Below are 14622 nucleotides of genomic sequence, written 5' to 3' on the forward strand. Positions count from 1 at the left end.
AAGATCTTTATTAATATTTTGTTTTCCTTCTTATAGAGGCATACTTATTTGGTGCAAGTCCATTCAAGGACGGTATTAATATATAAACAAAAGTTTATATTAAGTTTATTTTGATCTCTTAAAGAATGCTAAAAACAAACAAACAAACCAACAACTAACAAACCCAAAAGATGTAATTTACGATTTTCACAATGTTAACGCTTTTTAATTTCTGTGGTGCCTTTGTTGTTTCAACATAAACTTACGGTCGGTGAGCGATGCTTGGCTTCCAGTCATGTCAAGGATTTAAAATTTGTACATTTGTGAGCTAAGACAAAGACGACATAATCAGTAAAAAAAACACATGCAAACTAATATAAACAGAAGGCATCCGCATTAAATGTAGCCGTAATTTAAACGGAGATGAAAGCTCGTTTGGTAGATTTCCAATCGTTTAATGGGCGTGAACGCACCGCTTCCCATTGACCGGGCATCCCTTCCGGTAGATGAGGTCAACTTTTCCCTAGATCCGCCATTTCAGCCTTGGAGTTTCTTGTTGCACGATAGTTATGATTTTTTTTAGTTATTTTAAACAACAAAAAGTAGATCATTTGGATTTGTGGTGCAGAATTCGTTCCGCCGAAATAAACCCCTTGATATTACGCTTAGACGTTACGAAAATCGTGCCGTTGTGACGTTTTTCCAGCGGGAGTGTTAGTCAACCAAAGTTTTTGTATGAGTTGCGGATAGGGAGAGGCGAAGGGGAAAGGCCTCAAGCCTTGGAAGGGATTTCACAGCCATGGCCGGTAATTTTGATGCCGAAGACCGTGCAAGCTGGTATTGGGGGAGACTGAGCCGCCAGGAGGCGGTTTCTCTTTTACAGGGACAGAGACATGGTGTTTTCCTCGTGAGGGACTCGATAACCATCCCCGGAGACTACGTGCTCTCCGTGTCGGAGAACTCCAGAGTGTCCCATTATATCGTCAACAGTATCAGCAACAACAGACAATCTGGATCAGGTAACGTTGGTCTACTTCTCACTTTAACTGAACTTGACCCTCTTCGTGTTCCCTTGGCTCTAACATAAGGAGTACTTTCATTTTAAACCTGCTTTGCTAGGATTTAGCTCACTCGCTCTTCAAGCAGCGCCAGACTCCCTTTCGGAATTGTCTAATTGATCAAGACAGTAGTAGATCCACAAATATATCCTGGTTTTACCAAATAAATTTACAACCTTTTCGCGTTTTGGAGGCTTCTTTTTTAAGTCGGCGTATTTGTAATAACAAAAATCACCACTCTGTTCAACAAAACGTTATACATGTAGTTTACACACCTCTCTACCGCCCACTCGATCCCCAAGCCACGCCAGACTCCCCTTAGGAATTGTCCAATTTTAAAAAAATCAGAGTAACTCCACAAGCACTCAAATCTTACCATTAGAGATTTACACATTTATTTATTTTAGTGTTTTTGAAGCTCAGTTTTAAAATCATTATTCATATAATAATGAAATCTTGGATGCAAAACAAAACTTTGTAGGTATGCTGTACACATCTCTTTCTGCAAACCAGCCAGACTACCTTTAGGAATTGTCCTATTTAACAGATTTTACTAAATCCAAAATGTTTTCCCCCTATTTACCCTATAAATCTACATCTTTCTGGGTTTTTAAAACTATTTTAAAAAGTCGGCATGTATGTAATAAATCTCCACTATCCGCCCACAAACTCCTCAGGCAACATTGAACTCCTTTCTGGAATTGTCTAATTAACATTACTTCCCTAAAGCCACTAACATATATGTACAGTAACATGCAGGTTTATAACTTTCCGTGATTATTAAAGCTGTCTTTTAAAACTGGTATATAGTTTTACTAAGTTCTGTGAGTCAGTGTTGCTTTTAACTGAAAAATGAAGGTGAGTAGTATTATTGAATCTAATCCCCATGTGTGGTTGATGGAGGTTTCTTTAAAGGATAGTAGAGCTGGGCGATAGAACATAACGATATGTATCGCGATATAACTTTTACTCGATAGAGAAATTAAACTATCGCGATAGACTTCGCCGCTCTTGTCCTCTTAAAAAAAAAAAAAAAAAAAAAAAGTCAGGCAAGCCAATCCAAATTAAGTAGCGCAGAGCCGAACCAATCACAGCCGCAGCGTCACGTCGCGTGACTTGTTACGTACAGCACAAGTGCCAAGCCGCACGTGTGTTTGTTTGAGAAGCAGCCAGCGGGTAATGGAGCCAGCGCGTAATGGAGGAAATGAGTGTGCCGACTAGAAAAATCAACCGAGCGTGACCGAAGAGAAAACAGATGATGGTTCCAACGCCGGAGAGATTGTCGAACGGAAGAGCCATAGAAGTTCCGTAGTGTGAAGGTATTTCGGCTATTTCAAGTCTGACAAAAAACAGAGTAGCGTGCACTGTAAATTGTGCCGAAAGCAAGTCTGGAAATACAATAAACTGGTGCATGCGTCACACTGTGCGCCACGTTATTTCTACAATACTGTTACTGTTAATTCTACTCTCTGCAGTGTTTAAATGCTTACATATACACACAGTTACTGTCCCTCCACACATACGACTCGGTTCTGCTTCTATGCCCCAGCTTTGTTTACTTTTTCCCACCGAGGCTTCTAGACTTCTGATTGGCCAACATTTCTGCACGGTTAGGAATCTAGCGCCACCTGCTGCTTTGGCATGTTCATGGCAGCGTTTTCCTTCATTTCTGCCTTTATGTGTGGACGGGATTATTTTTTAAAACGAAAACGGAAAATCTCAGTTTTCAAAAATACCCGTGTACGCGTGGACGTAGCCTCAGTCTCTGACTGGAAGCGCTAATTCGTCATTCGGCTTTTGTCAGACTAAAGTAACTGTTAAAACTGTTTGAAAAGCTAAACTATACAACAAGGAGAGATTGAGAATTTCCTTTTAGTTCTCAGTTTATTTGATATTGACAAAAGTTAGTCAGTTTTGTCTGTTCTTCTGTAAAACAAACTAAGATTTATTTTTAGAATTAATATTTTGTTTCTAAGTGGAATTGACAATTTAGTCTGTTTTGTTTGTTCTATTTTGAAACTTAAACGCTTTAGCGGCTGCCTTTTGTGTAGTTTGTAATATTTGCCTTTATTTATCTGAAAAAGTCTCATGTTCCTTAAGTACATCTACCCTGTTGAATTTATTATGGGAAATAAATATTTAAATAAAAACAAGCTGCTGATTATTTCACATTTTACTTGTGAGCAACGGCACATTTAAATCTTACAAATATAGTTATTTGGCTTATATCGTGATATATCGTTATCGCCTGAAATGAAAAAAACATATCGTGATATGAAAAAATCTCATATCGCCCAGCTCTAAAGGATAGTAAACAACCGCATTTTAGTCATTCAGCCGCTGTTTTTGTTAAGGGTAATATATTTTTTGGCGGTGTTTTGTCCCTGTTTAGCAGCAGGACTACCCTTCAGCAGGTAAAGAGGTAAGGTGAGCTGGTGTGAGCAACTGTTATTACTGCTGTTGCTGCTGCTGCTGCTGCAGAGGTTGAATGAACTGGGGAAGTTCCGCTGTCACAACGGGGGGGATGACTGGTCAGATTGGTGCTTCAGGAATGTCTGTGATCAGGCCCTATTGCGCACACACACACCCGTACTTGCAGGTTTTGCCGTTGTGCTTGAGGCTCTTAATGGCTGTTGCACAATCCTCGTCCTTTCTGAACTTCCCTGTGTCTTGTTTCCCAGTAGTAAATCAGGGGATGGCCTCATAGATGGTAAAAGAGACTGTACGCAAAATGATTCTCCTCATAGTTGTCACATTTATTTTGAAATGACAAACAAGTGCTTAATTCAGCTGTGGTGCTGTTTGAGTCAGGACAGTTGAACTCAAAGTGACACAGTGTCATAATTGAGTCATTCCTGAATCCACGCCCTGCAGAAACTTGCTCTGCTGCTCTTCTCTTCTGTCGTTTATCTGGCTGTACCAAGCCCTCGTGGAAGTTAGTAAATCAGTGAGAAGTAGGCTAGATACTGTTTGCCTTTATTGATGCATTATCAATTTTATTATCCCTCAAAAATCAATCTGCTCAGGTCTAATGTGTCAGTTAGTTACATGACAAATTTTCCCACAGGCACCAACAGCACAAACACAGTGGGCAGCTCCACTTCAGTGGGTGTTTCTCTAACACCACCAAGTTTGTACTTGTGTGCTTGCTCAGTACACTATTTGGCAAATGTACTTGAGAATTCAGACTACTGAGGATGGGAGGGAAGACAGTCATTCTGCAGTTACGATCACAATACAGTATCATCTGTTCCCCTGGGGGGGGGTCTAGGCGGTGAGGGGGAAGTAACAAAAGTGACCGGGTCAGAAAAAGGAGTCAAGGAGGCGAAACAGTTTAAATAAAACAGTTTTATTGAAGTAAGTCAACTAAAAGAGACGGACAAGCCGTTATCACCATAAAACACCAACAAAACACAAACAAAACTCAGGCGTTGGTCAAATAAAGCAAAAAGTCAAAAGGAAAGCGCAGCTCACTAGCTGGAAACCACACTACATAGCTCACTAGCTGGACAACACACTACACAGCTCACTAGCTGGACAACACACTACACAGCTCACTAGCTGGAAACTACCGCAAACACTCAGCTCACTAGCTGTACCCACACAAAATGGCACTCTGGCCCAGAGCTCACCCTGCTCTGGGCTTAAATACCCTTAATTGCTGATGGGAGTCAGCTGTACAGGAGGGAAAGGTGGCACCTCAGGCAGGAGGTAGTGGGACACGCCCACACAGGCACTCTCAGGAGAGAGAGAGGCCCTGCTAGGGCCGTAACACATCACTGTTAATGTTGCATGTCGATCTAAAGGAACCTACCTGCCTTTGGTCTTATTCATATCTGTTATTAGTTGTCTTCTAATATCAAGAGATTTATATAACTGCTTATTAAGTTATATTAGGTAACATTGATCACATGACTTTTTGCACACTTTCATTTTCTCTTTCACTAAAATGGTTATGTGTGCACAGCTTAACGTGTTTATTAAAGAAAAAACAAACAGGCTAGGTGGCAAAATTATTATTATTTTATTATGAAATAGGGGTTTGTCCTAATTTTTTTTTATTTTTCAGCAAGCTAATAAAGTCTCATTTCTTCCACCAGGATTGGCTCCTTCTCGGTTTCGGATTGGGGATCAGGAGTTTGATGGGCTGCCGGCTCTGCTGGAGTTCTACAAGATCCACTACCTGGACACCACAACGCTCATAGAGCCTGTGAACAGAGGCAGGCAGTCAGGCCTCATCAGCCCCCCCGCTGTCGGACCTCCCCAGCAGACCGAGGAAGGCGAGTATGTCCGGGCACTGTTTGACTTCCCTGGCAACGACTATGAGGACCTCCCCTTCCGCAGGGGGGACATCTTGCGCGTGCTGGAGAAACCAGAGGAGCAGTGGTGGCACGCCAAGAACCAGGAGGGCCGAGTCGGGATGATCCCTGTGCCTTATGTGGAAAGGTTCCGACCCTCTTCGCCCACTGCAGCCAGTCTTAGTCCGGTACCCGCAGGGACCGGACAAGGCGGCCATGTTGGCGGGGTAATGGGCAGCACAGATGGAACAGGTTCTCCTCAGGCCACCGCTCTGGGGGAACCGGGCCCGTATGCTCAGCCTGTGGTCAACACTCAGCTCCCAAACCTACAGAACGGGCCGGTCTATGCCCGGGCAATTCAGAAGCGGGTGCCCAACGCTTACGACAAGACGGCGCTGGCTCTGGAGGTACTAATCTTATCACCAGTTACTTTCCTCTTGTTTATTGTGAATCACTCTTCCCCCCCCCTTATTTTCCACTTTCAAAAGGGTCCGAGCCGAGGCGGCGTAGATTGTCCCGATTGTTATAATGGCTTACTCATGCATGTGAGCACGCACACTGTGTCTTTATAAATGCAGGCTGACAGCGAGCATGAGGACATTCAGAGTGGAGACATAGATCCTTTACAGTGGCCTCTCTTCATGCACACACTGCAGCCCAATGGGTTAATGTGAAAGTTGCATTGAACATTCATTACCACTGAGGTCCAGTGGAGCACAACGCTTTTAAGTTGCTTTGTGGTGATGTACTGAATAGTACATTCTACAGTAATCTGGACTCAGTGTCTCCACATTGCACACGTTTGCCGTTTGGCCAACTAAACTTTTAGCTTTTCCATTTATTATTTTTTTCAGCTCTGATATCAGGGTTGGGTGATTTGCTCCATAGTCCAGTCATCCTGTTACCTGTGTTGGATTGCTAATTGTCAACAGCATCCGTGCTAGGCGGCAGAGGTTATCCACCCTCCATAATGCGCAGTGTTTGGCCCAAACATGCTTATCTACCTTCCTCGTATAGGTGTACTGTATGGCCAGTTTGGGTTGTTTTCTTATGTGTAGATCTCACCTGTCTCTCACACACAGCTCAGTTTTTCACTGACAAGTATACCTGGTGGGGAAGAGTCAAGGAGAAGATATGAGAGCATCTCCAGCTTAAACGAGTACAAAAGTCAGAAATATCCTGCTGTTTTCTCTCATTTGACTATGATGGATGGTGTTTCTGCAGGTGTGAACCTGTGTGTGCACGCCCAGACACGTCTGTGTTGGAAATGGTCGTTGTATATGGAGATGCAATGTGAAACTGTAGTGAAGCACATCGCCGTGCATGTTGACCATAATCGGCGTTGTCCATCGATGGAACTATAGTTGATGTGCTCCATTGAGCTGTAGCAGTGGGTTACAATCTGATTACATTAGTCTGTGATTCGGAATATGAACAGTTTAATGAAATTGCAGCTAGTTAAACAGCAATACTGCAACCGCTGGACAGTAAAAGTATTTCCAGGATTTCTTTTTATATGCAGGAGAAAAGATGTGAAGCTTCTGAGGAGTGATTCTGATTTATAGCACGAAGCTGCAAGAATGTGACAGTAAGGCTACGTTCACACTGCAGGCGAAAGCGCATCAAATCCGATTTTTTTTGACCCTATGCAACCCATATCTGATCATGGTATGACAGTGTGAACAGCACAAATCCGATATTTTCACATTCGATCTGGGTCACTTTCGTATGTGGTGCTGAATCCGATACATATCCGATGTTTTAGAAAGCGACTGCTGTTTGAACGGTCAAGTCGCATTAAATCCGTCTTTTACGTCACTGACACAAGACAGACGCCAATTATCCAGAAGACCGAGAAGACATCGCGAACGCTTCCTGGCCATCAAGTGTAGATGTTAGTGAAACTGTTGGGAAGACAACGTGAACATTTTATTTGTACTGTATAATCTGCAGATTCTGACAGAAATCTGCAGCTATCCTTTGAAGCACCGCTCCTCTAAAACAGCAATAAGGATCATTATTAGGTTATTTACATTATTATGTAAATGACAAAATAACTTAAAGCAAAAATTGGGAAACGTAAAGTCCAAAGTCTTTATATTAACGGCCATCAGTCAAACAATACTGTTTGGTCTGGGTCTAAACAGAGCGCGCTGTGTGTGACGTCGTCTTTTGCGCATGCGGGCTGCTTTTAACGTTCACACTAGAGCGCGTTTGCTGTCGCATTTTTTTTTGTAGTGTGAACAAGCAGACAAAAAAATCGGATTTGATCAAAAAATCGGAATTGAGCATCAAGACCTGCAGTGTGAACGTAGCCTTAAGTTCAAACTGCTCTGGCCAGAAACAACAACCCACCACAGCGAGCATGATGGCAGGTCTGCAAAGCCAAATGCTGTGACGACCTGATAACGTCCTTTAATCTAAGGCAGGGCCGGTAACTGGATTTTAATTTCATTACGATTGTTTCCAGCAATTATGGAACTAAAAAACAAACAAACAAACAAACAGGGATTTAAAAATATGAATCTTTCTGCATTTATTTTCCTTACAATGCTTCTGATTTCTTGTTTGCGTGTGGTATTAACGCCTTTTGGCTTTGCAGCGCTGCGTTTTCAGTCGTTTGTAAATGCTGAGTGCGAGCCAAGACCATACAGACTTACTATATATAGGAGGTAACACTCACAGGTTTTCTGTAAGTAAAACCTGAGGAAGGTTTATTAAGAGCCGCCTCTGTTTCCGGATCACTGAGGATCTCTCCCTCTGTCTGTGTTTGGCGGCTTGTGGCCGTTGGTAGTTTGCTTTGATTTGCTGTGCAGGTTTCCCGAGGCGTGCAAGCTCATTCCCACCCAGGCCTCTGTTCTCTGGCGGTTTCCCTTGAGACTCTGGCTTTATGGTGAAAAACACTCATTAGTCTGGACCCAAAACTCCTCAGTGGGTGACTTTGTGTCCCTCACCACCCAAACGAAAGATCTTCTGCGTGTCCTCATTACTCTGACAGCAGTATGAAAGGTTTAGTGTTACACTGTAAACTGGGAAGTTCACAGGATGGAATAAGCAGTGTAAGAATTTACTTTCTACAAGGAGTAAATAAGTAATTTGTGAGTGTTTAAAAGGTAAAAACTTACATGTTTGGTAACAGCCCCAACACTGGCTGGAACTGATTTAACAGGAAAAAATAATTAACAGTAATGATGCGTAGTTCCAAAAGAAAGAAAAAAGACAGCTAAAGTAAATTTAATCTGCTTGGCGCATCCAGTCTTTGGATGAACTGCTGTCAGCAGAGCCCCCTGCTTAAAATCCACTGTTTATTTGACTCTCATCGGTAAGGACAGAAGCCACTGCAGTGTTTGAATGATCACAAGTGGAAGATGGTGTGAGGTAAAGCAGACGAGATGGCATTGCACTGTTTTATAAATGTCTGCTGTTATTAAAGTGGTTGGCAGAAATTTTGCAGCCAGTATCCAAATATAGACTATTTGTGCATTTAATAAAGACTGAGGCTGGATTATTGGGGTGATACTAATTTCTAAGGAGTAAAAAGAAAACCTTTTATTAATGTATTAGCTGATATTGAATTAACTTTCATAGTATTTTGAAGGCCAATATACCCAAATCTATATCTAATTTATGAAAAATGTGAATTGCATCTGGTGTCCATTTCCAGCTTCTGTGTCCACTAAAATGACCTTCATGGGATAAATATGTCACTCACACTAGGAAGGAAAAATTCAGCCAAACACGAACACAGCATCTCGTTGAGTAAATGAAGCGGATCAAACCGGCCGGATCTGATTATCAGATGAAAGCTGACGAATGTGGAAGTCCTGTAATTTGGCCTGTATGGTTTCTCTGCTCTACAGCTGTAAAATGAAGATGGGTCAATCAATGTCACATCAATGCATTTCTTTCTGCGGGCTTTGATAGAAATCAGACGCTGAGCTTGTATTGATAACTTTGACTTGCATGTGTCAGAGTTTATTTAGAGCGTGAAGAGGACGTGTAAGGATTGCAGAATATGCCTGACTTTTCTTTTTATTATTTAACAGGTGGGGGACACCGTAAAAGTGACCAAGATCAACGTGAACGGCCAATGGGAGGGTGAATGCAAAGGCAAACGAGGCCACTTTCCTTTCACCCACGTTCGGTTGTTGGAACAGTACTATCCAGACGACGAGAGCTGAGAAGCGCAGGCTCCCGTCACCTCCAGCACATCCCCTCGCTTTCAGTTTCGTCATGCTGGAATAGAAGAAGATTTCTGCAAGCACACACTATATGAAACTCTGAGCTAAACTGGTCAGTGTTTCCTGCCCACCCCAACATGTGATGTGTTGGCTGATCTTGTCTAATGTCTTTTTGATGAACCCCAGTCATATTAAGAGTTCACCCTGTGGTCGGACTGATATCGGTTTGCCTGCATTGTGAAACATCACTGCAGACACACTGAAGTACATGGCAGCATGTATTGGTTCACCCAGGATGACACTGGAAGGTCCGTTAACGGTTTGACGAGAAAGGCCTTTATTTAACCCTTTTGAGGCAACCAAGAAACAAACAAGTCAAGAACTTGCTAAACTTTTTTGTATAATCATAGTTTAAAAGATATAAGAACAATAGGATTTTGCTTTAGCGTGCTTACACACCTAAAGTTTTCACTCAGGTTGGGGGAAACATGGGGTTTTTATCTTAACCAAAACCTGCAGTCGTACTCAGGTGCAGGTTTTCCAATTTAAAGTAACTAATATTTAATTTTAATACAAATCCAAAAGTTAAACCACTGTTTAAATACATGTGATCAGATAAACTGTCACAGTAATGTCCTGATCAATCTTTGTATCCAATCTCTATAATTATGCAAGAATGGAGTAGCCAAAGTAGTTGGTATGAGTGAGTTTGTTGTGCTTATGCAACAGTTTTTCCTTAAAACGTAAACTTTTTAATCGTTTTTAATCTTATTTTCACCCGTTGGGCACAGTTTATATAATATCAGGCCCAGCCAATAACCTTAACACATTTCTTTATTAGACTAGCTAATGATGACGTCTGCCTGTAACCACAGCTGTTACTGTCCAGTCTTTTTAACACAGAGCCCCCAAAGTCCACTAATGTGAGGTTTGTCTTTTTGAGCAAGGACGTATCTTCACTCTGGTGGACTTCAGCTCTGTGTACTTGTAGTAAATTTGTGTAAACTGGAAATGTCAGAGCCAAAATACAGGTATCAAAGCCCCCCCCCCCCCCCCCCTTCAGAGGGCGTTGATGCTACATAAGTGTACTGATTCTGAGCATGTTGATCAAACACAGCTAAACCTGTTAATACCTCCTATTTAACAGAGGTATTGAATAGAAAACGTATTAAAGACGGCACAGGTGACCGATATCAGTCAAACCCCGGTTTACATGCTTCCATCCCAGTATTGAAATCATCACATCACACAGCAGAGTCGTCCTCCTCCTCCTCCCCGTTGTATCCGTGCATCTCCAGCCACTACCTTTCACTGACACCTGCAGGAGGGAAATGGAGATAAAACGGGAGATAAAACACTGCGGCTCTCACAGATGTGTGTGTCTGTGAGAGATTTTTTTGTTTGCTTGTGCTAGACTGTGAACCTCAGAGTGAAACCAACAAAGACTTTACCTGATGACTGTCCTGTGGAGACAGCGTCACCACTTTACCACACCCTACACTACAAACCAAGTCCTCTTTTTTTGTTGTTGATGTACAAAAAGTGGAAAATAATATTATAGAATTAACTCTATATACATGCACACCTTACATGCTAAATACTGTAAACGTTTCCCCTCTTTATGCTGATTTTCTCTTACTTTGTATGGCCAGAGAGTGTACACCTTTTTTATTTTTCTCTTTTAAGACGCAGAAATGCGAAAGAACAAAACGAGCACCCTGTCACAGAGGAAGGAACAATCCCGTGAGGCTGCTTTATTAAAGGATGCAAGGAGAAAGGTTGAGGGATTTTATTTTTGTCATCCTGGTGGGCTGATACGACAGTCATTCGGAGACGCTTTTAAGATAAAATCCACCACCTAAAAAAAGTATTACTGCTAAAACGGACATGTTTTTTCATGTTGTTTCTCGTGCCATAAGGGTGCCATGGATGGCATTTGCTGTAACTTTGTTTGTCATCTTGAGCACACAAAGCTTTTATAAACATTCACAGTCCTGCTGGCACCGTGGCATTATAAATAGAAAGCTGAAACTCATCTGTTACTAAGGACATGTTTGTTGTCAGAAACGAGGAGAGGAATCAGCAACTTGGGATTATTATTTTTTTTTTTTTTGTAAATTTTGTCGTTAGTACAGACTTGACAATGGTTGTGAAATGTGGTGAGTGGCATTGAAACTGATAAAACACTGTGTGTGTGTGTGTGTGTGTGTGTGTGTGTGAGTGTGTGAGGGAGGGGGGAAGAGTCTTAAATTGGGGGTGTGATTGGTTGCACCCTGTATTTTTACCAGGTCAGAAACTCATTTATCATCTTTGTCAGGATGCATTCAAAGATTGAGTTGCTGGCAGTGCTTACTGAAACAGGAACCCCTGCTGCACATAGATTTTTTTGTTTTGTTTTGTTTTTCTTGGTCACGAGGGAGGGTCCGCATCCTCCGCGGACCTGCCTTATATTTGTTCTTGGAAAAGATGAGAAGTTAAATTGGGAAGTGACTGGCTTGAAGTTGAAGTCTCGAGGACACACCCAGAATTGCATGTTATTTTTCTGGTTCTCCAAAATTAAGAAGTTCAGACCTGCCCTGGAGCTAAAGCGATAAATGATGCCTACGTGTCCCTCCTATGGTTATTAGGGGACGGAGGATGAGAAGATGTTCACCTCACACCTCGCAGTACAGATCTGGGGTTCTCAAACTCTGTGGGAGGGGAAAAAATAACACCCCACAGTTTGAATTTGTCAGTAATGTGGAAGAGTGGTCCAAAAAAGAATTTTTATCTCAATGGAGATGGTCCAGTGCAACTAACAGATTCCCTAAAATACACACAGAACTATTTTTCATCTTGTTGCCCACACCTGTGCAGTTTGAGAACCACTTATGTCGACCCCAGTGTTAGCGACACCTGCCTTCTCTCAGATATTATGGAACTAAACTCGCCACGTCGCTCTCAGAGCATCCAAAAACAGACACGTGCAGATGTTCCAGTGTCAGGGTAGTGTGCTCGATGTGGAAACGGTAACTGTTACACTTTCACCTGTGAATAAACCTCTTCCTACATAAATGCATTCCCCCAGGAGGTAACTGCCCCCTACCGTCCAAATGTGTGCAGTAAGGGGGGGGCAAAAGAAATGCTTAAAAAAAATAAAGAAACGCTGACCTTAAATTTGGGGAAATGAGGGGACAGATCAGTTGAGTAATTGGAGGTAAACATTTGTCTGCTTTTTTTTCCCCCGCTTTTCCCTTTCACTCTTTTTTTGTGTGTAACTGTATGACAGCAGTATCTGTAAGCTAGTTACTTGCATACCTATCTTAAAGGTTGTAACTTGTCAGATTTTTAATATTTTTTTTCGTTAGTTTAGTAGCTAGTAGCCAGAAAGGGTTTGTTTATTTCACTTTAGTTTTGAAAGTATTTAGTTAGTTTGGTTTTTATTGGTTTCACGGGTAGTTTTAGTCATTAGTCTTTAACTGGCTGTCTTAATCTTTAATTTATTATTATACAGGGGTGTGGTTAATGTTGAGAAATATGACCAAATAGAGCAAAAATGAAATCTTCTCTATGTTAGTTATTGTTTGCTTTATTTTTTCTTATTGTATTTCACACACTTTTTTTTTTTTTTTTTTTTTTTTTTAAATAAGAAACCAAAAAAGAAAAAAAACTTTCACCACCTCCTTCTGCACAGGCTTGTGTGGTTGGGCAGAAAGGAAAAAGTAGTGCCCTACATGAAGCTTCTCACAACAATTTGTTGGGGATTTATTTGTTTTATTTTATTTTCTCTGTGTGTGTGGTTAACAAATGATTATGATTCTTGGAAGGAGATGTCGCTATGTGCTTTTCATATGAATTTCTGTGCGCTTGGAGCTTCACAGGGCGAGTCCAGTTTAGTTTCTATTCAAGAGAAGGCAGACGTCTCCAAAACATGATGCAAGAAGGTGAATCAGAACTTTAAAAATACCGGTAATAAATCTATAATAATGATGCCATCACAGGCACGTTTAGTGATAAAACCTACGGGGGTCCTTAAAGTGCTTTAAATGATCGCAGCTGTGTGTTGGTGGGGAGGTTGGACACAATTTTCAAACACATTTAAGAGCGCAGAAGCTGTGTTGAGTTTACGTTGTGTGTCATTTTCCTTCATATTTCTTTTGTTGAGATTGAGATTTATGGAAAATATTTTTGTACACCATTAATGTCATGTTTTATAACCGTATACAGTATGTACAGCCCCGTTTGTGCTGCATTAATAAATCCATGCAATATTTCCACGTCCCAAAGGAGACATTTTTGAGTGCTTTGTGTGGAACGTGACACAAATGAAACCTGCTGCTGCTGTCTTGGTGATTGTGGGGTGAAATGGAAAGCTTCTTTTAAAAACAAATATAAAATCTGGTGTGAAATGGTGATTTTTATTTTTCAAACGGTCGTTTGTGATTCCTTTTCTGGTTTACTGCTGATTTTTGGGATGTTCACCTCACTGTTACTCAGTTCTGCCACATTAGTTAAAGACCGATCACCTACAAACATGCACCTTATCTAGTGGTGATTTCAGAACAAGCACAAATTGTATTTCTTTTCAGGAGATTGTACAATGAGTCAAAATCTTTTATTTTGAAGTCAAAATTAGCTTTTTATCTTCTGTAGTGTGTAATCTATCAATGTATCCTAGTCAATAAATATACACCTAATTGTCAGGGTGCACTTTATCGGTGTGTGAAATTATTCCCTTTATCTACATTCAGGGTTTATAAATGCTAAGTTTACTGTATGCACATTCTACAGAAAAGGTTTGGCTTTAGCTTTAGTTTTCATTACACAACAATACAAACAGACTTGGACAAGTGGAAGAGGATGGATGGTGGGAATAATACAAACATTTGGGACTCAGTCACAAAGACATCCCAGTATCAATAAATACTGGGACTCAAGCCTCCTGTTGCTGGTTATGAAGACAAAAATTTAACATTAAAACAGTAATTTCTAGTGTATATGAGTTTATCTTTGGTTTAGTACATTGTATTATTTAAGGTTAGGCTTCATTTAAAAAAAAAAAAAAAAATCCTTTCACATTCTTTCAGATAACTAAAATATGTCTCGACATTTAGCTTTAGTTCAGTT

At 41.1% G+C, this 14622-nt stretch overlaps 1 protein-coding gene across 2 annotated transcripts; it reads left to right on the top strand.

Moving 5' to 3' along the window:
• The first annotated feature begins 475 nt into the window (after positions 1–475).
• LOC146700726 (adapter molecule crk-like) lies at positions 476–14210 on the top strand. Of its 2 annotated transcripts, XR_014922598.1 has the most exons (4): positions 476–998; positions 5138–5742; positions 9382–9628; positions 11203–14210. XR_014922598.1 is itself a non-coding variant. In XM_085470949.1 (3 exons), exons 1-3 carry the CDS (start codon positions 779–781, stop codon positions 9514–9516), a joined length of 960 nt encoding a protein of 319 aa, XP_085327075.1. In that variant the 5' UTR covers positions 476–778; the 3' UTR covers positions 9517–10568. The 2 variants fall into 2 exon arrangements, 1 of the variants encoding a protein (XP_085327075.1); XM_085470949.1 differs by lacking the exon at positions 11203–14210 and having other exon boundaries at positions 9382–10568.
• Positions 14211–14622: the final 412 nt, after the last annotated feature.

Source organism: Copadichromis virginalis, linkage group LG10 (genome assembly GCF_057382275.1).
Source record: "Copadichromis virginalis isolate Kocher_CV1m ecotype Utaka linkage group LG10, C_Virginalis_male_GT1.1, whole genome shotgun sequence".
NCBI lineage: Eukaryota > Metazoa > Chordata > Actinopteri > Cichliformes > Cichlidae > Copadichromis > Copadichromis virginalis.

What these genes read in the sequence shown, in the direction of transcription:
- LOC146700726 (XM_085470949.1), top strand. Translation starts at nt 779, where the DNA reads ATGGCCGGTAATTTTGATGCCGAAGACCGTGCAAGCTGGTATTGGGGG. An exon ending in CAACAGACAATCTGGATCAG is followed by an intron (nt 999 to 5,137) that starts GTAACGTTGGTC and finishes TTCTTCCACCAG; the next exon opens with GATTGGCTCCTTCTCGGTTT. An exon ending in AGACGGCGCTGGCTCTGGAG is followed by an intron (nt 5,743 to 9,381) that starts GTACTAATCTTA and finishes ATTATTTAACAG; the next exon opens with GTGGGGGACACCGTAAAAGT.